The sequence below is a fragment of the Heptranchias perlo genome, chromosome 24 (genome assembly GCF_035084215.1).
Source record: "Heptranchias perlo isolate sHepPer1 chromosome 24, sHepPer1.hap1, whole genome shotgun sequence".
Taxonomy (NCBI): domain Eukaryota; kingdom Metazoa; phylum Chordata; class Chondrichthyes; order Hexanchiformes; family Hexanchidae; genus Heptranchias; species Heptranchias perlo.
Window position 1 is genome coordinate 31024795 of NC_090348.1, and position 23693 is coordinate 31048487.

At 41.8% G+C, this 23693-nt stretch overlaps 1 protein-coding gene across 2 annotated transcripts in view; it reads right to left on the reverse strand.

Moving 5' to 3' along the window:
• The window catches only part of LOC137341665 (SRSF protein kinase 2-like), a 177481-nt gene that overhangs the window by 63545 nt on the left and 90243 nt on the right, over positions 1-23693 (reverse strand). For both annotated transcript variants that reach the window (XM_068005013.1, XM_068005014.1), the window contains one exon: positions 11585-11724. In XM_068005013.1, coding sequence (XP_067861114.1) covers positions 11585-11724 — 140 coding nt within the window. The remainder of the gene's footprint in view (positions 1-11584; positions 11725-23693) is intronic.

Sequence of the window (23693 nt, forward strand, 5' to 3'; positions counted from 1 at the left end):
TCTAGAAATGAACCCCAGAGCTTTATTCCCTTTTTAATGGCCTTATTAACCTGCATCGCTACTTTTAGTGATTTGTGTATCTGTACACCCAGGTCCCTCTGCTCCTCCACCCCATTTAGACTCTTATCATCCAAGGAGTATGTGGCCTCCTTATTCTTCCTACCAAAATTTATCACCTCATACTTACCTATATTGAAATTCATTTGCCAATTACACACCATTTCTGCAAGTTTACTAACGTCTTCCTGTATTTTATCACGGTCCTCCTCAGTATTAACAATTTGGTGTCATCTGCAAATTTTGAAATTGTACTTCCGATTCCAGAGTCCAAATCGTTTATGTAAATGGCAAACAACAGCGGTCCCAGCACTGATCCTTGTGGAACACCACTTCCCACCTTTTGCCAGTCTACCGTTCACCTGCACTCTGTTTTCTGCTTTGTAGCCAGCTTGCTATCCATTCTGCTACTTGTCCCAATTTTCTTCAGAATTCTTAAAAATGAATATCTGGTATCCTTTATTTTTCATTTTTCAAATGCCAACTCCTCCACATACCACACAGATAAAGCCCAAGATCAGTGCAAGGTAAAGGTGTCTCAGACATTTTTGTTAACATGAGCATCATGGAAGTGGGTGGCTCCCACTGGATACTGATACCCTGCACCGCACAAGAAGGACATCACACTGTGGCAAAAGTATTACCTTTCCAGGAGAACTACCAAAGGCAAGAGGGGTGAAATTTGACAAAATTTTAATAATTAACTACAATGAACAAATATCACAATAAAGACAAGGTACACCAGCTCATTTTCTTCATTTCACTTGCTCTGTTTGGTACTAGAATACCAAAATAGTATCTTCAAATATATGAGCAAGATAAATTTTTCACAAGTTGATATCTTCAATTAAAACAATTCTATCAGAAGGCAAGTCTTCCTTAGAAGAAATATCCAACCAATCAGATCTAATTGTTAAAGTATGAAGACTTCTCAAGGTGGCGGCTTTACATGGATGCACTAGATCAAGGCAGCCCAAAACTTGGTATATGGCAGATTGAATGATCCTTGTTCCCTCATTACTTTCTCCTGGCAAAAAGCAGCAATTTAAAATACACAATGGAAGTCATTTAGCAAGTTCCTGCTTCAAAATTTGGTCCACAAGGTGTTTGTTAAGTAGGACTGCAACAACTGTTTAGTGTAGTTTTATGAATTGGGCAAGTCCCACCAGTTTACTAAGGGAGAACACATTCAACATCCAGTTTTACTTTTGAAAGATGAGGTAGACACAATCAAGTATTAGTTATTTTCCCAGATAAATGTCAGAAATTCTAAAATAATCTCTAAGTACAATCCTGTCCTCAAGCAACACAAGGTAGGTTTTCTTGACCACTAACATAGGGAGTTCATTAACACTACTGACCACAACCAAGGCAACAAAGAGAATCAAATTCAGATCCCACAAAGTCAATAAGGGATATCCATTTGAGACTATTTTTGTATACTCCCTTCATAAATTAGGAGATTCTGCCCCAACAAACTTTCAAACAGGGGAAGTTGGAAGATTGTTGTGTGTATGCAGGTTTAATAGGCTTTGTTTCAACTTTATATTTGGATGAGGTTGTGGATGACCCACAAATTACTACAACTACTATTAAAACAACTTGCATTTAAATAGTGCCTTTGGCATAGAAAAGTAACTCATCTGCGGTCATTTCAATCTTCCTCTCAGCTCCTTTTGCTCTCTCTTCCAAATTCATTACCCTCCTGTCTTTTCTAAACCTCTCCCTCCATAAAAACTCTCCTACCCAAATTCACAGCCACTCCCTTGACTGTGTCATCTCACGTGGTCTTTATCACTGACTATCCAGATCCTCCTGGTCTTCTTCAATCCCACGACCTTCTGCATCCATCCCTGAAAGAATACTCCTCCCAAGTTGCTGACAATCACATTCTCAAACTCTTAACTGCCGAGCCTTTGGCTACTTATGTACCTATTGATCTGCTCAACCACTCCATCACCATTATTTTCAATGCCCTCATCTACATCAAAACCTTCACTGTCATCCATCCCTGCCATTAGTCCTGGTATGGCTTGAACTACCTGGCACACAACAGACTTTGCTACCCAAAGCCAGAATTTGCTTGACAACATCAAGCTCTACCAGGCTTCCCACTGTTCTGTCAAAACCACCATTCACTCTTGGATCAGCTTGGAGGACAAAGATACCCCAGGCTACTTCTCACTACGACTGACCACCTCCTTAAACCCCTTTCCCCTCCACCCACATCTACCCTCTCCAAGCTTGTCTCATCCATGAGCTCTACCTCCTGATCCCTCTATCCCATTCCAACTAAACTCCTGACCACCCAACTGGCAGTGTGTACCATCCACAAGATGCACTGCAGCAACTCACCAAGGCTTCTTCGACAGCACCTCCCAAACCCACAACCTCTACCACCGAGAAGGACAAGGGCAGCAGGCACATGGGAATAACACCACCAGCACGTTCCCCTCCAAGTCACACACCATCCCGACTTGGAAATATATCACCGTTCCTTCATCATCGCTGGGTCAAAATCCTGGAACTCCCTACCTAACAGTACTGTGGGAGAACCTTCACCACACAGACTGCAGAGGTTCAAGAAGGCAGCTCACCACCACCTTCTCAAGGGCAATTAGGGATGGGCAATAAACGCTGGCCTTGCCAGGGACTTCCACATCCCATGAACGAATAAAAAAAACTTCACTTCCTGGACCCCATGCTAGTCGATATTGTAAATGGTTCCCTCTATTCGGACATGGTCCCCTTTTCTTTCAAAACTACCATCAGCCCCCCTTAAAAAAAAATCACCTTGAACGCCTCTGTCCTCACTTACTGCCGCCCAATTTTCAACATGTTGCCTTCCAGATCCATGCTCATCTCTCCAGCAATTCAACTTGAATCCCTCCATTCAGGTTGGACACGATAAACTCACAGGTAATGACAACAAAATGGCAAAAATATTAAATAATTACTTTGCCTCAATATTTACCAGGGAGACTAACATGGTGGGCATGACAATAGAAGAGATCAAAAAGATATAAAGGCATTTAAGATAGAAAGGGGGGAGATAATTGATAAACTAACCAAACTTAAAGGGGATAAAACCCCCGGTCTGGATGGATTGCATCTGCGCATATTAAAAGAAGTTAAGGAAGAGATAACAGAGACACTATTACATATATATAAAAACTCATTAGAAAAGGGAAGAGTGCCAGAGGACTAGTGGATAGCTAATGTGATTCCAATATTTAAAAAGGGAGATAGAACCAGTTCAGGGAACTATAGACCAATTAGCTCAACATCGGTGGTAGGAAAGATAATGGAATCCATACTCAAAGATGTAATACAGAAACATCTAGAAACCGAAAATATAATAAAGAATAGCCAGCATGGATTTCAAATGGGAAGGTCATGCTTGACAACCTTATTGAATTCTTAGAAGTAGTAACAGAAAGGGTAGACAAGCGTAATGCAGTAGATGTAATATATTTGGATTTTCAAAAGGCCTTCGATAAGGTACCGCACAGTAGACTAATGACTAAGATCAGAGCATGGGGAGTCAGGGGGAACAAGTAGCAGAATGGATAGCAAGCTGGCTACAAAAAAGAGTAGGGGTTAAAGGTTGTTACTCAGACTGGCAAAAGGTGGGAAGTGGCGTTCCACAAAGATCGATGCTAGGATCACTGTTGTTCACCATTTACATAAACGAATTGGACTCGGCAATCGGAAGTACAATTTCAAAATTTGCGGACGACTCCAAATTGGGGGGTATAGTTAATACTGAAGAGGACAGACAAAATACAGGAAGACATTAGTAAACTTGCAGAATGGGCGAATCGTTGTCAAATGAATTTCAATATAGATAATTTTGGTAGGAAGAATAGGGGGGCACATACTGCTTGGATAATAAGAGTTTAAATGGGGTAGTGGAGCAGAGGGATCTGGGGGTACAGATACACAAATCATTAAAAGTAGCGACGCAGGTTAATAAGGCCATAAAAAAAGCAAACCAACACTGGGGTTCATTTTTAGAGGGATAGAATTGAAAAGCAGGGACGTTATGTCAAATTTGTATAGAACTTTGAGTACAGCACACTTGGAGTACTGTTGAAGAGTTCTGATCTCCATATTCTGTGGAATTCTCTACCATAGAAGGCTGTGGAGGCAGAGTCACTTAATATAATTAAGAAGGAGCTAGATAGATTTCTAGCCACAAAAGGCATCAAGGGGTATGGGGAGAGAGCGGGAATATGGTATTGAGATAGAGGATCAGCCATGATCATATTGAATAGCGGAGCAGGCTCGAAGGGCCGAATGGCCTACTCCTACTTTCTATGTTTCTAGGTTATAAAAAGGACATAGAGTCACTGGAGAAGGTGAAAAAAAGATTTACTAGAAAGATACCAGAACTGAGAGGTTATACCCATCAGGAAAGATTGAACAGGCTGGGGCTCTTTTCTCTAGAAAAAAGACTGAAGGATGACCTGATTGAGGTCTTTAAGATTATGAAAGGGTTTGATAGGGTAGATGTATAGAATATGTTTCCACTTGCAGGGGAGGCCAGAGCTAAGGGCCATAAATATAAGATCGTCACTAATAAACCTAATAGGGAATTCAGGAGAAACGTCTTTACCCAGAGAGTGGTTAGAATGTGTAACTCGCTACCATAAGGAGGTAGTTGAGGCAACTAGCATAGATGCATTTAAGGGGAATCTAAATAAACACATGAGGGAGAAAGGAATAGAAGGATATGCCGATAGAGTTAGATGAAGTAGGGAGGGAGGATAGATAAACAATGGCATGGACCTGTTGAGCCGAATGGCCTGTTCATTCAATATTCATCTACTTATCTAATATTTTTATATTTGCTCTGCAGTTTATACAGTGCCTAGCCTTTTCTGCAGTTGTAATCAGGAGTCCTGAACAGTCTGTTTCCTTTCAGGTGCCAGAGTATTGAATACAACTGAGCAGGTGAAGATTCTGGAAAAGGAGGGTGAGCAGCCTGAAGTCATGACTCACATTGGAACCAATGACATAGGGAAGAACAGGATGGCAAATAGCATTTATTATGGACAACTGCAAGGTAGTTAGAAGGAAAATGAACATTAGGAATATAAGCTAAATGACTAAGATATAAGACAATAAAGGAAAAACCTTGGGATGTATAGCTAGAGAGATACAGCACAAATCCCAGTAGCTGATAATGATTACGTACAAGGCACTGTACAATTCTGGTTGCCATATTACAGCAGGGATATCCAGGCATTGAAGGCAGTTGAGAAAAGGACAACCAAATTGATACCTAGCTTAGGATATCTGAGCTATGAGAGGCGGCTGAGCCTGAGATTTTTTAGTCTGGAAAAAGAGATGGCTCAGAGGAGATATCATTCAAGATTCTTAAGGGAAATAGGTAAATTGTACTCACAATTGATTTTAAACCTTCAAGAACTGATTTGCCCCACATGCAGAGTAACACTTTTGGAACTGCAAGGATTTTTTTTTCCCCAGGGAAGAAATATTTCAACCTGGTACAACTACCCATATAGAGATTTTAAAAAACAATAACCTCAAGAAGCTGGTAGCAATTGACAAACAAAAGACATACTATGGCTTCAACATCACACCACAGAAAAAAATTAAACATAGCACTTCAAATTTTCAGCGTATTTTTAAGAGAATGCTATACAAGGCGGAATCTACTTTCTCAATGAAAGGAAATGTAGCTTTTTTGATTATGGGTGTTTTGCAGGATTATAGAGTCTTTGGCATCCAGTGTCAATAACAAACATTCCAAAGTCAGATATAGCACAGGTTTGATACAGTGTAAAGTTTCCTCGACACGATCACAAAAACGTACATTTAACCTGAATGATAATCAACCCCTTTTCCCCCATGTCACTTACCATTTGGATGGGAGAACAGGAGGGGTAGAGAATAAATGGAACTACCTCCAACTCCATAGTTATAACATAAAAATAATACATGTATTTTACTCATTACAAGTCTGATTTGATTGAGTTTCAGATGATGATAGAGATCACCGAAATAAAGATAGAACCAATTTCAAGCCGGTAATTTAATCTTTTCCCCATGGCTTATGATGGCATCTGAACCGTTCAATGGGCGACCTCACTTGTAATCACTCCCAGGTATCCATAACTCTCACTACCCAAGGAACTGAAATAAGAATTGTGTTTTGAAATTATGATCCTATTCCAGCCAATTTACACAGTTGTTACATAGGAACTGATACTCAATTTTAATTATTTGAGAGACCAGAGAGATAAAACACAGGGGGTAGAAGGTAAGGCCAAATTGTTATTGGCTCTCAAATGCACAAAAATAATTAAATATGTTGACGTGCTCAAAATCATCTACTTGTACTTTCCTGAAAGGAAAGGGAAGTAATTATTTATACAAAAAAGATTTCCTGAACAGGTTTTTACTTTTAGCGGTCTAAAACGAGGGGCCAAAAATACGAGATTAAATTCAAGCGATTTAGAACAAAGAGGAAGAGAAACATTCTTTATAGAGTTGTGAGGATATGGAATTCACTTCAAGGAAGCAGGAATTTTGTCAACCTTTAAGATTGGACAGGTAGATTAAGGAAAAGGGGATATGGAAACTGGGTGGATAAACGTGACTAGGATTATTTGCTTGCGTGGAAGTTAAATGCCAATGCGCACTGGTTGGGCTGAATGGCCTGTTTCCGTGTCATAACTTTTATGCATTTCTATGTATAAGGTGGCATGGCACTGTTTCAGCTGATCTGACACTCCCTATAAAAGATCCGCCCTCAGGTCCTTTATCATCTCTTCATTGGCATATTATTTTAAATCAAATCCCCCAAAAATTGGTGCTTATATAGGGAAGTCCAATCTATATAATTAAAATCTTGCATCTAGCACGCATCTGTAGTGCACGGGAAAGTAAGTGTCGCACTTCAAAGCTCCGCACATGCCGACTGCACATCACAATGTAATTGGTTGGCTCAAATAACTCCTATTCTTAAGTTAACCATGTTAATTTGCTCAAAGGTAGACAGGAAACCCTATCAATCACAAATCAGTAAACAGATGGGAAAAGCTACCAATCAGGACCTACAAAATTGCAAAAACAATTTTTTTAAGCTGTCAATCAGAAACTAGCGACAGCAGCAAAATGAGCCAATGAAATCATTTAAATTTTTCTAATTTCTTTTGGCAGCCACATTGTTTTCTTAGTCAACTATATTAAAAAGAAAAAAATAGAATTTATTGCATTAAAAAAAACTTAAATCATTCCTAACAAATATTTAAATTGACCCAAAGAATTACCCAAGTCTTGTTGGAAATTTGTTCGGTAAGCTTTGCCACCAGGGGCCTGCTGTCTCTTATGAGCCGGGACTTGAGATTTGTTTTTCTCTTGGAAGTTGCTTTATCATCAGCCTTCTGTCCTAACATTTTCAGGCCTCATCACAAGTGCGATCTCAGTCCCCCTCAGCAGGAAGTTTTGGGTTGTTTTTGATTGTTTCGATACCCAACACAAAAATAAATTAAAAACCAATGTTTAGACATTTTAGACACTTGCAATCTTTGTCTCACTCTGCAATTTTTCACTCCTCGGACTAGGCAATGCTTGTTTTTCTTCCTTTTCCTGTGAAGATTTGGGATAACTAGTTTTTTTGCTCCCGTTACTGGCATCAGATCTCTCTGCTCCAGTTATGATAACGATTGCTCCCAAAACGCCAGCCTTCCTCTAACTGGGCGCTGTGATCTGCTCCTGGCTCCACTTCTGTTTTGCCCCTTCCCTCCCAAGATGTCAGTACTCCCTCCTCCGAATATTGCTGCTGCCCTCAACCCCCATTTTTAATATTCACATGTCCCAAAAACCTTATACCCCCAAGTGCTCCCAGAAAGCAGTTTGTAGCAACATGTTCCCCCACCATAAGAATCCTTCTGTGCTCACTTCTTCCAGCCACCCTCTGATACGTTCTCAACTCCTCCAACCCTTTCCTCCATTACCCTTCCCTGATTGCTTCTAGATCCCATCGTCTTAGTATTGTGAAGACTCACATCCCCCCTCCCAATACTCCCTGCCACCCCCACACTGCCACGTACTCCGAGGTGCTCCACTCCCAAACCTAACCCAAGATCACATAATTTTTCGCAGGCCTCCTCAGGTGCCAAACCCAGGTCCAAGAAAAACATTCAGACACAAAAGATACAGATGCCATGGTGAAATAAGTGAGAGACAATCATCCGGAGAAAGATTAGAGAAAGAGTGGAAGATGAGCAGAAAGGCACAGAGGTACACAACAAATTTACCGAGTGGGAAAGAAGCAAAAAAACAGTTTTAAGAAGAGAAAATGTTTATTTCCCAGAACAACTCCATGGTCATTGTATCAATTTAAATAAACATTTTGAAAGCACAGTCACACTTCAAAGTTTCAAAAGTATAAGATAGAAAGGCAGTGATTTTATGGCAATCTTTTTTCTGGCCTGACACAGTAAATTTACAAACACCTTCCAATCTGCAAACAAAAATTCAGATTGACCTCAGGCTACGTTTACTGAAAGCAATTAGACATCTTGGCCAAAAAGAGACAGGCCTGCTTAACCACAGCATCACCTCAGTTGCAGAATAATATATTGTGTTAAAAGATTTAGTTCCCATCATTATTAAAAAAACATATTCTCTGCCTCACTATGAGCAATACATTGGGAGATTGGATATTAAATAATACATTGTTCATTACTTGATGTAACACACCTGTTATTATAAAACAAATCTTGTTATATCACAGAAGAACTCCTATAGCATTGCTCAAAATAAGTCACAGGATTTTTTTTATAATGACAGGAGTGTTATATCAAGTATTGAACAATGTATTATTTAATATTCAATATAATAAAACCATCTTATATCTGGCACATGGGAAAGCGCTCATCACAAATGCAATGTTCATTCCATGAATTTCATTATAGATAATTGTGAGGTATTACATTTTGGAAGGAAGAATAAGAGGGCCACATACTGCCTGGATAATAGGAATCTAAATGGGGTAGAGGAGCAGAGGGGCCTGGGGGTACAGATACACAAATCACTAAAAGTAGCGATGCAGGTTAATAAAGCCATTAAAAAAGCAAATAAAGCACTGGGGTTTATTTCTAGAGGGAGAGAATTGAAAAGCAGAGAATTTATGTTAAACTTGTATAGAACTTTGGTTAGACCACACTTGGAGTATTGTGCACAGTTCTGGTCTCCATATTATAAAAGGGATATAGAGGCATTGGAGAAGGTGAAAAAAGAATTTACTATGATGATACCAGAACTGACAGGTTATAGCTATCAGGAAAGATTGAGCAGGCTGGGGCTCTTTTCTCTAGAAAAGAGAACACTGAGGGGTGACCTGATCGAGGTCGTTAAGATTATGAAAGAGTTTGATAGGGTGGATGTAGAGAAGATATTTCCACTTGCGTGGGAGACCAGACCAGTACCATAAATATAAGATAGTCACTAATAAATCCAATAGGGAATTCAAGAGAAACTTCTTTACCCAGAGAGTGATTAGAATGTGGAACTTGCTATCACAAGTAGTTGAGGCAACCAGCATAGGTGCATTTAAGGGGAAGCTAAATAAACACACAAGGGAGAAAAGAATAGGATAAGCTGAAAGGGTTAAATGAAGTAGGGAGGAAGGAGGCTCGTGTGGAGCATAAACACCACATGGACCTGTTGGGTCAAATGACCAGTTTCTGTGCTATATATTGTATATAATTCTATGTAATGGGGAAAGCAGTGTGGTGGTGGGAGTGAGGGGGGACCTGAAAGTGCAACAGAGGCTGTGGCGGATTGAAGGAAGGAGACTTACAGGTGGGAACCTGGAGGTGGAGTGGGTAGCTCATGATGGTTTAAAAGGAGGTGAGGCCATTTGGGTCCCATTCTCCTGCCCCCCTACCCCACAATGGTGCTAAACTATAGAAAGTAACTTAAGACATGGCTTAGAATGAGGCTAATGTACAATAGAGTGGGGTAAGACCTCATAAGCATGTATTTCTTAAAAGTGATGGTGCCCCAAGATGTTTTCCCTCCGTGAGATGATGGCAATATCCTGTTTGTATGTATTGGTTCAATAAATGAAGTCTTCACTTCTAAAGGATAAATCTGAAAGCATTTCTTATTCATATTTCCCTACACAATTGGATGCAACTGTGCCTTAGATGTTAGTCCCATTAATACACATGACCAGATCTGAAGGCAGAGATTATGCCCAGTAGCTAAATGTTTTTAAGCAGCTCCAGCAATCTGGGGTTTTAGACACTTTACCACTGATGTAGCAAAGAACTTACAAGAATCAACAATGATACCGAAAGAATTCAAGCAAACGTGCACTGGAAATATACAGGCAAGACAAGCTATTTTGACAAACCTGATTACACAGAAATCAGAAAGTGATTAGAAATAGATCATTAAGCAATGAAAATAACGTAAAAATAAAAAATCTTATAAACTATTATCAGTCCTTATAATTGAAGATGCTTTCAGCTTTTCCTTGAAGGCAACTAAGTATAAGCTTGACTCAGTTGATAGCACTCTTGCCTCTGAATCGGGTTATGGGTTCACATCCCAGTACAGATTTGAGCACATAATCTAGGCTGACCTCCGGCAGTAATGAGAGCGCTCTGCATTATCAGAGGTGCTGTCACTTGGATGAGAAGTTAAACCAAAGCCCCATCTACTCGGGTGTACAGAAATGATCCTATGGTACTATACAAATAAGAGCAGGGACTTCTCCCAGTACCCTGGGCAACATTCCTTCCTCAACAATCACCACCAAAAACACATTATCTGATCATTCATTTATGTACTGTTTGTGGGACCTTGCTACATGTAAATTAACTTATGCAATTACCTATTTAACAACCTGTTTCATTTATTTATTTAACAACAGTGATTGCACTTTAAAAAATTAATCCATTGATGCAAGGTCCTTCAAGACATCCTGAAGACATGAACAATTCTATGACAATGCAAGCTCCTTCTTGATCTTAGCAATACCACACAAATCTATTTGCCTTAGTTGAGATATCTAAACAGGTTAAGATGGAAAAGCCATTCTATTAACCACTTCCACGGAACCCCTGTAGTTTAAAATAGTACTTTCCAGGAAATATATCTTATTTGTGACTTTTCTCAATAGAATATCATCCACTGTATGACCACATATGTAGCAATTTTTCTCCTAGTATAATTAAACTGAATTAGCAGTTTTGTAATTGTAAAAATATCCATAATACTTTAGTCTGAAAGGAGAGAAGTGTTTAAATTTCTATTCCTCCCTCTCCCTTAAAATAGTACGAAGGTGATCTTGAAGCCTTAAGAGTACATATTTAAAATTACTCACTAAAGAGTGTTCTAAATTTAACAGCAAAAGTTGGATATATTTTCCAGTACACCAGTAAAACTCAAAGAAAACTCAGCCAGAAAGCAATGAGATATATCATGTCTATCCATAAAGATCCGATGTACCCTACTGTAGCTTCAGTAGATTGGAGCTTACCTTTACAATAATCAGCAGGGTCTTCCTGTTCTTCATCATCAGATCCCAGGATTTCCTCCTCTGGTTCTGGAGGAGCAGGCTCCGGTAGAGGCGGTGGTGGAGGAGGGGGCGCCACAGGAGCTTTCTGTTGAGGCTCTGGCCTTGAGGAAAAAGAGGTAAAAAGGGGAAAAAATGAGGAAGGGCTTTTTAAAATGTTATGCATGACAGGTTACTATGGTTTTTGATCTGAGTTTTATAAAGAATTGAACCTCATAAAAGGATACACTTCATTTTGATTGTTCACCTTCAATATTAGTTTGACATCAGTCAATTCTAAAATCCTTTACATATGATTTAACATCATATGAAACTTTTAGTTTTGGATCCAATACTGGATCAGTGCTAAGTTCACCAACTTGTGTAGTACTGAGGCATACAAACCAGGCAAATCCAAGATACAATCCCTGGCCTATGCTGTTTTAACTGATAGCAACAAGGAGTGGCAGTTGGGCACTGTAACTGACTTCAGCAATCCCAGGCTGGGAAAAAGTAATACACCCAGGGTTACCATCCCTGATTCAGAGACCACTTCTGGAAAGTCCACCGATATATAGATATTAAAAGGGATAGGATCAGGCTCAGCTGTGATGGCTCTACAGCTAAAGAGCCTGACAACATGATTGTCTGTGTTCACACCTGAAGAATAGCCACTTGGACAAAATTTAAGAGGGCAGCTGCCTTGAGCCCATACTCCAACATGAGTCACTGTCTCCAGGAGAAGAGTGGAGAATATTGGATAAAATAATTTGATAAAAATGTTACACCCATAAGCTAAAATTCTACTGTGGAGTCATACGGTATCCTATAGTGAAAAGAGCACAGAATCTCAAAGGTGAATTCTTGACCTTCTAGCGGAAAGATGACAGCAAGAGATGACCACACGTTTGCCATAGGGAGAGAATCAATCCTGGAGACTTAAACATCTTCAAGTGGTCAATTACAGAGTGGCATTCAATGTTATCACTGAGATTTCAATAAAGTAAAATGATTGTGAAACTTTCATGCACCAGCATTTTAGGCATTTTTTCCTCCTTTGAGAAGCAGGGGATAGAGACATTTTTTTTTATTCGTTCACGGGATGTGGGCGTCGCTGGCGAGGCCAGCATTTATTGCCCATCCCTAATTGCCCTCGAGAAGGTGGTGGTGAGCCGCCTTCTTGAACCGCTGCAGTCAGTGTGGTGACGGTTCTCCCACAGTGCTGTTAGGAAGGGAGTTCCACGATTTTGACCCAGCGACAATGAAGGAACGGCGATATATTTCCAAGTCGGGATGGTGTGTGACTTGGAGGGGAACGTGCAGGTGGTGTTGTTCCCATGTGCCTGCTGCTCTTGTCCTTCTAGGTGGTAGAGGTCGCGGGTTTGGGAGGTGCTGTCCAAGAAGCCTTGGCGAGTTGCTGCAGTGCATCCTGTGGATGGTACACACTGCAGCCACAGTGCGCCGGTGGTGAAGGGAGTGAATGTTTAGGGTGGTGGATGGGGTGCCAATCAAGCGGGCTGCTTTATCTTGGATGGTGTCGAGCTTCTTGAGTGTTGTTGGAGCTGCACTCATCCAGGCAAGTGGAGAGTATTCCATCACACTCCTGATTTGTGCCTTGCAGATGGTGGAAAGGCTTTGGGGAGTCAGGAGGTGCGTCACTCGTCGCAGAATACCCAGCCTCTGACCTGCTCTCGTAGCCACAGTATTTATATGGCTGGTCCAGTTAAGTTTCTGGTCAATGGTGAACCCCAGGATGTTGATGGTGGGGGATTCGGCGATGGGGAGGTGGTTAGACTCTCTCTTGTTGGAGATGGTCATTGCCTGGCACTTATCTGGCGCGAATGTTACTTGCCACTTATCAGCCCAAGCCTGGATGTTGTCCAGGTCTTGCTGCATGCGGGCTCGGACTGCTTCATTATTTGAGGGGTTGCGAATGGAACTGAACACTGCAGTCATCAGCGAACATCCCCATTTCTGACCTTATGATGGAGGGAAGGTCATTGATGAAGCAGCTGCAGATGGTTGGGCCTAGGACACTGCCCTGAGGAACTCCTGCAGCAATGTCCTGGGTCTGAGATGATTGGCCTCCAACAATCACTACCATCTTCCTTTGTGCTGGGTATGACTCCAGCCACTGGAGAGTTTTCCCCCTGATTCCCATTGACTTCAATTTTACTCGGTCAAATGCTGCCTTGATGTCAAGGGCAGTCACTCTCACCTCACCTCTGGAATTTAGCTCTTTTGTCCATGTTTGGACCAAGGCTGTAATGTGGTCTGGAGCCGAGTGGTCCTGGCGGAACCCAAACTGAGCATCGGTGAGCAGGTTATTGGTGAGTAAGTGCCGCTTGATAGCACTGTCGACGACACCTTCCATCACTTTGCTGATGATTGAGTGGAGACTGATGGGGCGGTAATTGGCCGGATTGGATTTGTCCTGCTTTTTGTGGACAGGACATACCTGGGCAATTTTCCACGTTGTCGGGTAGATGCCAGTGTTGTAGCTGTACTGGAACAGCTTGGCTAGAGGCGCAGCTACTTCTGGAGCACAAGTCTTCAGCACCACAGCTGGGATGTTGTCGGGGCCCATATCCTTTGCTGTATCCAGTGCACTCAGCCGCTTCTTGATATCATGTGGAGTGAATCGAATTGGCCGAAGACTGGCTTCCGTGATGGTGGGGATATCGGGAGGAGGCTGAGATGGATCATCCACTCGGCACTTCTGGCTGAAGATGGTTGCAAACGCTTCAGCCTTGTCTTTTGCACTCACGTGCTGGACTCCGCCATCATGGAGGATGGGGATGTTTGCAGAACCTCCTCCTCCCGTTAGTTATTTAATTGTCCACCACCATTCACGACTGGATGTGGCAGGACTGCAGAGCTTTGATCTGATCCGTTTGTTGTGGAATCGCTTAGCTCTGTCTATAGCATGTTGCTTCCGCTGTTTAGCATGCATGTAGTCCTGAGTTGTAGCTTCACCAGGTTGGCACCTCATTTTTAGGTATGCCTGGTGCTGCTCCTGGCATGCTCTTCTACACTCCTCATTGAACCAGGGTTGATCCCCTGGCTTGTTGGTAATGGTAGAGTGAGGAATATGCCGGGCCATGAGGTTACAGATTGTGCTGGAATACAATTCTGCTGCTGCTGATGGCCCACAGCGCCTCATGGATGCCCAGTTTTGAGTTGCTAGATCTGTTCTGAATCTATCCAGTTTAGCACGGTGGTAGTGCCACACAACACGTTGGATGGTGTCCTCTGTGCGAAGACGGGACTTCATCTCCACGAGGACTGTGCGGTGGTCACTCCTACCAATACTGTCATGGACAGATGCATTTGCGACAGGTAGATTGGTGAGGACGAGGTCAAGTAAGTTTTTCCCTCGTGTTGGTTCGCTCACCACCTGCCGCAGGCCCAGTCTGGCAGCTATGTCCTTCAGGACTCGGCCAGCTCGGTCAGTAGTGGTGCTACCGAGCTACTCTTGGTGATGGACATTGAAGTCCCCCACCCAGAGTACATTTTGTGCCCTTGCTACCCTCAGTGCTTCCTCCAAGTGGTGCTCAACATGGAGGAGGACTGATTCATCAGCTGAGGGAGGACGGTAGGTGGTAATCAGCAGGAGGTTTCCTTGCCCATGTTTGACCTGATGCCATGAGATTTCATGGGGTCCAGAGTCAATGTTGAGGACTCCCAGGGCCACTCCCTCCTGACTGTATATCACTGTACCGCCACCTCTGGTGGGTCTGTCCTGCCGGTGGGACAGGACATACCCAGGGATGGTGATGGAAGAGTCTGGGACGTTGGCTGAAAGATATGATTCTGTGAGTATGGCTATGTCAGGCTGTTGCTTGACTAGTCTGTGGGACAGCTCTCCCAATTTTGGCACAAGTCCCCAGATGTTAGTAAGGAGGACCTTGCAGGGTCGACTGGGCTTGGTGTTTTGCCTTTGTCGTGTCCGGTGCCTCGTGGTCCGATGCCGGGTGGTCCGTCCGGTTTTATTCTTATGACTTTTCGTAGCGAGGTTTTACAACTGAGTGGCTTGCTCGGCCATTTCGGAGGGCAATTAAGAATCAACCACATTGCTGTGGGTCTGGAGTCACATATGGGCCAGACCGGGTAAGGACGGCAGGTTTCCTTCCCTAAAGGACATTAGTGAACCAGATGGGTTTTTACGACAATCCGGTAGTTTCATGGCCATCATTACTGATACTAGTATTTTAATTCCAGATTTTTATTTAATTAATTTATTGAATTTAATTAATTAATTGAATTTAAATTCGCCAACTGCCATGGCAGGATTTGAACTCATGACTCTGGATTTTAGTCCAGGCCTCTGGATTACTAGTCCAGTAACATAACCACTATGCTGTAGGAAAGCAGATTTTGAATGCGAGAAGATGGGTAAGGATGACTGAGCATGCATGCCAACAAGTAAAGGCTGACCAATAGCTTCAGAAAAGCTGGCACATGCTGATGCTTACAAGAATGTTATTGATGATGGTAGCAATTAAGTATTACAGAAGTTGTTTATTGATACAACATTCAAAGCCAGCTTAAGTGCTATTTTTCCTATAGCGTATTGGTGCTAATATACTAAAAATTATGCTCCTCCAACACTGAAATTCTGTCATTGACAGAGGCCTAAAAGATATGTTGAGAGATGTCTGGTTGAATTCCTTCTCAACTGGGAAACAGTAATGGTGTCAGGGAGTACCAAAAGTAACAAGAGTGTGCGTGTGCGTATGTGTATGTAAAGAGGGGGAAGAAAGGGAAAATGACATCACATCCAAAAGGAATGTGTTGTAATACCAATATCAGCTTTGTTACATCTGTGGTTCTGAAATGTCAAATATTTTATTGTTTGACACCATGAAAAAATGTGACAGATGTTTTCAGCTCACACGGATGTGCTGAATGCAGGAATGCCACCGGGATCCCAAATTTAAATGAATAAAAATTGACTTCAAGGCAGATTCACCACAGGTCCGATTGAAGAGACAGCTGCATTCCACATTGCTCTCCATAAGACCTTTTAAATCAGAGCATGCTATTAAAAAAAATAAAAAGTTTGCCAGCCTCTTAAATCCCATAATTTGTAAGCTGCAGCTGAAGGCGAGATAGATGATGTGGACTTGACTTCCTGCGCTCTGCAGCCATTTTACAAAAACTAAGTATACAGATATAAAATCTAAAGAACAACTTTTATGCTAAATATCAGTCTCCATACAAACAAGCACTGTACTCTGCATCCCTGTGCTCCATCATTATACTGCAGCAATAAGCATAAAGGAAGATGAATCTTTCATGCCATAATAAAAATAAAGGATAAAATGTTCACTTTGGGTACCAGCTAGCATTAAATATCCTGCATGTGTAACAGCACAGTAAATGGTTCCCATAGAAACAGATTCTGCATTTATGAACAACTGCTCTGGGAATGATCACCAATATGGTCATCACTGCCAGTGCAGCAGTACAAACAAAATGTTGCAAAACTAAAAATGTGAAGCAAGCTATAGACTCCATTTAAAATAATTCTTTAAAATCAAAATGTAATTTGCAATATTCTTTCCTTTCCCATTTAAGCTGGAATCCTGCAAGAAATACCATTATATTGTAACTGTATCCATCCACACACATCATATTTCTAGGAGCTATTTTGAATGACAAATATACCATTACTGTGCATCAGTTCCACATAAAAATTCATTTTATAAAAATTTTCCCTGCAAGCTTCTGGCTGCAGCAGTTTGCACTAAAATAATATGAAAATGTTATCTTCATGGCAAAGGTGCCACATTGTTAATCTATTTGCTTCCAATTGATCAAAAGGCAGAGCAGTCAACTACATAATGTATTGCATTTTAACATTATTGACTGTATTTTAACAAAGCCCTATGGTGTTTTTAATTAAATTTTTATTAAATATTCACATCATATATTCATCTGAATGAAAGTGTAAGCATTCCTTCAATCCCTTTCCTGGTAATATTTTACAAAGCTCTTGTTTCATATTGTACCAAATCTCTCTCTAATCATACAGACTCAGATTATATTCAAATACAATTTTCAGCCAACGTAACAAGATATTTCCTACAGTAACTAGAGAATATGTCTTGTTCAGAGAGAAATATTAAGATCTCTGTAAGTAATGCTGGGCAGATAACCAATGAGCAATAACATTGCAAATTGAGTTCTAGTGAGTCCCACAAGTGGTGATATTTATTCATCTCAGGCTGCCATATAGTGCAAACAGTTTAAATTAGGATATTTAAAGCTATGCAGATTTTTCAGATATCAAAACTGTGAAGATTGGGTATTAGTGTGCCAAAATGCAATGTTGCAAAGTAAGGGCAGATGCAAGTTAGAGTCTGTTCTGTTTCCAGTCAAGCCGCAGCAAGTATGGAGATACCGAGCGAAGGATGTGTCGAGGTCCAGAAGGGTGAGGGCACTAGCATGGCCTGAAGACTGGCAGTGCATCCATTCTCTTGGCTGCAGAAATTTTCACCCGACAAAGAAATAGGAATAAAATTAGGGACATGTTCCAAAAAATGCCCATCACCCATAAAAGGAAAGTCAACAAAACTTAACGATATGAAACATCTAGGCTCTCGATCTCACTTGCTGCTTAAACTGAGAATGCAAGGGCAAAACTTTAGGTGTTGTTATAGAAATAAAAATGCCACCGTATGTGCAGTCAAAGCTTTTCTTACGGTTTGTTCAAATGTTCAGTCAAGCAAAATAAAATTAATGCTTATGTTTTCAGTAACCTTCGTTTAAGTTTTAAGCATGATGTGTATGTTTTTAACATTTATATTCTCTGTTACCGTAGGTTCATAAGAACCATATCCTCAAACTATAAATCTGATCTGTAAAATGGCAGATTACCTGTCAAACTGCTTTAGAATAATGGGTAATCTAACAACACATCAGGATAGTTTTAAAAAAGCAACTCTTCAGTGTATCCTGCAATTCTGATTCACATGAAAGTACATGTGCTGAGATGTTACATAAAGCCATACAGCACAAATTAAGATGCTGCCTGCAGCTACATCTCAGAGAATCAGTACTTGAATGAATGTTGTGAATTACCTCAGTGTCCTTTCCCTACTGCTAGATTCCTGAAATATAGGTTTGTACTGTACCAAATATTTCTGTAGTGGTATCTTCCTCATAAACATTTGGATAGGATATTGCAACAATTCAAGTCATTCTACAAATGGCATTACTGATGTGGATTGCAAATCCAGCACAGAAATGCGTTAGCAATCCATTTAACAAGCCCCATCACATCTGTTTAACATTTTCTGGCTACTATGCACTACAACTATAATCGTCCAATGTTATGGTAAAAGAAAATACAATAAAGTATACTTCACTGCTGGCTCGGTTATTCGATCACAGCAGCAAACAAAGGAATACATTTAAATTATTCGGGTCTGTGTTGAACAGCAAAGAAGCCAAAACATTTTTTAATTCACTCTTGGAATGTGGGTGTCGCTGGCAAGGCCGGCAATTATTGCCCATCCCTAACAACTGAGTGGCTTGTCAGGCCACTTCAGAGGGCAGTTATGAGTGAACCACACTGTTGTGGAATTGGAGGCACATTTCGGCAAGCCTGGGTGAGGGCAGCAGGTTTCCTTCCTTAAAAGGACATGAGTAAACTAATTGGGTTTTTAAACTGGTACCAGCTTTTTATTTCTAGATTTTATTTTAAAACTGAATTCAGATTGCTATGGTGGGATTTTGAATTTACATTCTTTGGATTAGTACAGGCCTCTGGATTACTAGTCCAGTAACATAACCACTAGGCGAGTGTACTCGTGTCTGTTCAAATACACATTACATATTTCTAATAGAGATCAGTAACCAGTATATTCAGTATTGAATACATAACACACTCAGAGGGCACAAAAATGTCACTGTGCTAACACTGGCAAAATTACATGTACAGTATCTGCAGTCTTATGATAAACATTACATAAAGCCATGTGCACATGTACCAAAATAAGATTTCACTTAATGTAATTAATATGTATATTTATTTTACAAACTAATTTTTCAATTCAATATTAGCTTCCATCAGAATTAACTGGTAAAGAGAAGCCCAAGATAAAATTAATTTCCTCATTATATAGAGATAAATTTACTTACAAACTATACTGAGTACAATGCTACCCTAACAAAATACCAAACTGGCTAATGATTCTTCAACTGTTCACACTGAAGCATTTAAAAGACTGCACTATTAGCTGCCTCAAATAAATCATAAATCTAAGTACAACATGGGTCTTTTTTGACATGGGGAGGATAGCCAGGATATAACTTTTGAGGCAAACTTTTCTTGCTCCAGGGAAAAAACACATTTACACTGTAAAGTCAGTATTCAAGTCAGTCCCATTGTCTTTTCTGATCCAAATCCCCATCTTGCTTAGCTTGCCTGCTACTGCTGTAAATTGCTCTCAAATTCTCTCCTTTTCAGTTCAGCTTGGTAGTTTCCTTGAATGACATATCAAATAACATAACTGGACATCAAAATAACTGCTATTTTTACTAGCACCCTGAGTATTATCAAGTCTACTCCTCTTAATTCAAAGTTTTCTAGTACTACTTATGTTGCTTAATTGAACATTTTTAGCACAAAAATAACTTTGAATAATCAGGAATAGGCTGGAGTATATTTTATAACTTATCTATTATGTTTTTTATTCATTTGAATCATGTTTTCATTCAACACACTACCGGCCACTATTACCACCTTCCACTGCCTCACCGGAGGACAGCCTGCTCAAAGCTCAAGAACTAGAAAGAGAAATTGCATGATGACAGAGAGCTACAAGTTTCAAATATAGTATACTTGTATGCAAACTGACACATCAAGCACAACTGTACAATGCCAATGAGCCAGAATGGAAGAAATGCTGTCTATTTCAATCTCACACTGGACCTCACATTGCAACTGGATACATGGGAAGGTACAATGAGCCAGTACCAAGCAATAAAATGAGACAAGGTGCCAGTTGGCCACCCTGGTCTATTTCCAGGTTAGTTTTCAAACTGATGAATTTGCCACCAATTCTGAGCCTTGTGCTTCTCTAATGTTGTCATATGCAAAACTTTATTAAATACTTCCTGAAAAATCAAGTTAAATTATGTCAATTGCACAGCCTTTATCCACTAGATTACTTTTTATGGTCTCTGTACTAATCAGATAAATAAAATGAGGCTCATCAATCAGCCCATCTTGGTCACTCCCATTGCTGTATCAATTTTCAAATAATTCCAGGACTTTTTTTAAAAATTCATTCATGGGATGTGGGTATCGCTGGCGAGGCCAGCATTTATTGCCCATCCCTAATTGTCCTTGAGAAGGTGGTGGCGAGCCGCCTTTTCGAACCACTGCAGTCCGTGTGGTGAAGGTTCTCCCACAGTGCTGTTAGGAAGGGAGTTCCAGGATTCTGACCCAGCGACGATGAAGGAACTGCGATATATTTCCAAGTCGGGATGGTGTGTGACTTGGAGGGGAACGTGCAGGTGGTGATGTTCCCATGTAGCTGCTGCTCTTGTCCTTCTAGGTGGTAGAGGTCGCGGGTTTGGGAGGTGCTGTCAAAGAAGCCTTGGCGAGTTGCTGCAGTGCATCCAGTGGATGGTACACACTGCAGCCACAGTGCGCCGGTGGTGAAGGGAGTGAATGTTTAGGGTGGTGAATGGGGTGCCAATTAAGCGGGCTGCTTTGTCCTGGATGGTGTCGAGCTTCTCAAGTGTTGTTGGAGCTGCATTCATCCAGGCAAGTGGAAAGTATTCCATCACACTCCTGACTTGTGCCTTGTAGATGGTGAAAAGGTTTTGGGGAGTCAGGTGGTGAGTCACAGAATACCCAGCCTCTGACCTGCTCTTGTAGCCACAGTATTTATATGGCTGGTCCAGTTAAGTTTCTGGTCAATGATGATCCCCAGGATGTTGATGGTGGGGGATTCGGCGATGGTAATGCCATTGAATGTCAAGGGGAGGTGGTTAGACTCTCTCTTGTTGGAGATGGTCATTGCCTGGCACTTGTCTGGCGCGAATGTTACTTGCCACTTATCAGCCCAAGCCTGGATGTTGTCCAGGTCTTGCTGCATGCGGGCTCGGACTGCTTCATTATCTGAAGGGTTGCGAATGGAACTGAACGCTGAGCAATCATCAGCAAACATTCCCATTTCTGACCTTATGATGGAGGGTAGGTCATTGATGAAGCAGCTGAAGATGGTTGGGCCTAGGACACTGCCCTGAGGGACTCCTGTAGCAACGTCCTGGGGCTGAGAAGATTGGTCTCCAACAACCACTACCATCTTCCTTTGTGCTAGGTAAGACTCCAACCACTGGAGAGTTTTCCCCGATTCCCATTGATTTCAATTTTACTAGGGCTCCCTGGTGCCACACTTGGTCAAATGCTGCCTTGATGTCAAGGGTAATCAATATCACCTCACCTCTGGAATTCAGCTCTTTTGTCCATATTTGGACCAAGGCTGTAATGAAGTCTGGAGCCGAGTGGTCCTGGCAGAACCCAAACTGAGCATCAGTGAGCAGGTTATTGGTGAGTAAGTGCCGCTCGATAGCATTGTCGACGACACCTTCCATCACTTAGCTGATGATTGAGAGTAGACTGATGGGGCAGTAATTGGCCGGATTGGATTTATCCTGCTTTTTGTGGACAGGACATACCTGGGCAATTTTCCACATTGTCAGGTCGATGCCAGTGTTGTAGCTGTACTGGAACAGTTTGGCTAGAAGCACGGCTAGTTCTGGAGCACAAGGCTTCAGCACAACAGCCAGGATGTTGTTGGGGCCCACAGCCTTTGCTGTATCCAGTGCACTCAATCGTTTCTTGATATCACATGGAGTGAGTCGAATAGGCTGAAGACTGGCTTCTGTGATGGTGGGGATATCGGGAGGAGGCCGAGATGGATCATCCACTTGGCACTTCTGCTGAAGATGGTTGCAAACGCTTCAGCCTTGTCTTTTGCACTCACGTGCTGGACTCTGCCATCCTCCTGTTAGTTGTTTAATTGTCCACCACCATTCACGACTGGATGTGGCAGGACTGCAGAGCTTTGATCTGATCCGTTGGTTGTGGAATCGCTTAGCTCTGTCTTTAGCATGTTGCTTTCACTGTTTAGCATGCATGTAGTCCTGAGTTGTATCTTCACCAGGTTGGCACCTCATTTTTAGGTATGTCTGGTGCTGTTCCTGGCATGCTCTTCTACACTCCTCATTGAACCAGGTTTGATCCCCTGGTTTGTTGGTAATGGTAGAGTGAGGAATATGCCGGACCATGAGGTTACAGATTGTGCTGGAATACAATTCTGCTGATGTCCCACAGTGCCTCATGGATGCCCAGTTTTGAGCTGCTAGATCTGTTCTAAATCCATCCCATTTAGCCCGGTGATAGTGCCACACAACACGTTGGATGGTGTCCACAGTGCGAAGACGGGACTTCATCTCCACGAGGACTGTGCGGTGGTCACTCCTACCAATACGGTCATGGACAGATGCATCTGCGATAGGTAGATTGGTAAGGATGAGGTCAAGTAGGTTTTTCCCTCGTGTTGGTTTGCTCACCACCTGCTGCAGGCCCAGTCTGGCAGCTATGTCCTTCAGGATTCGGCCACCTCAGTCATTAGTGGTTTTACCGAGCCACTCTTGGTGATGGCCATTGAAGACCCCACCCAGAGTACATTCTGTGCCCTTGCCACCCTCAGTGCTTCCTCCAAGTGGTGCTCAACATGGAGGAGGACTGATTCATCAGCTGAGGGAGGACGGTAGGTGGTAATCAGCAGGAGGTTTCCTTGCCCATGTTTGACCTGATGCCATGAGATTTCATGGGGTCCAGAGTCAATGTTGAGGACTCCCAGGGCCACTCCCTCCTGACTGTATATCATTGTACTGCCACCTCTGGTGGGTCTGTCCTGCCGGTGTGACAGGACATACCCAGGGATGGTGATGGATGAGTCTGGGACGTTGGCTGAAAAGTATGATTCTGTGAGTATGGCTATGTCAGACTGTTGCTTGACTAATCTATGGGACAGCTCTCCCAATTTTGACACAAATCCCCAGATGT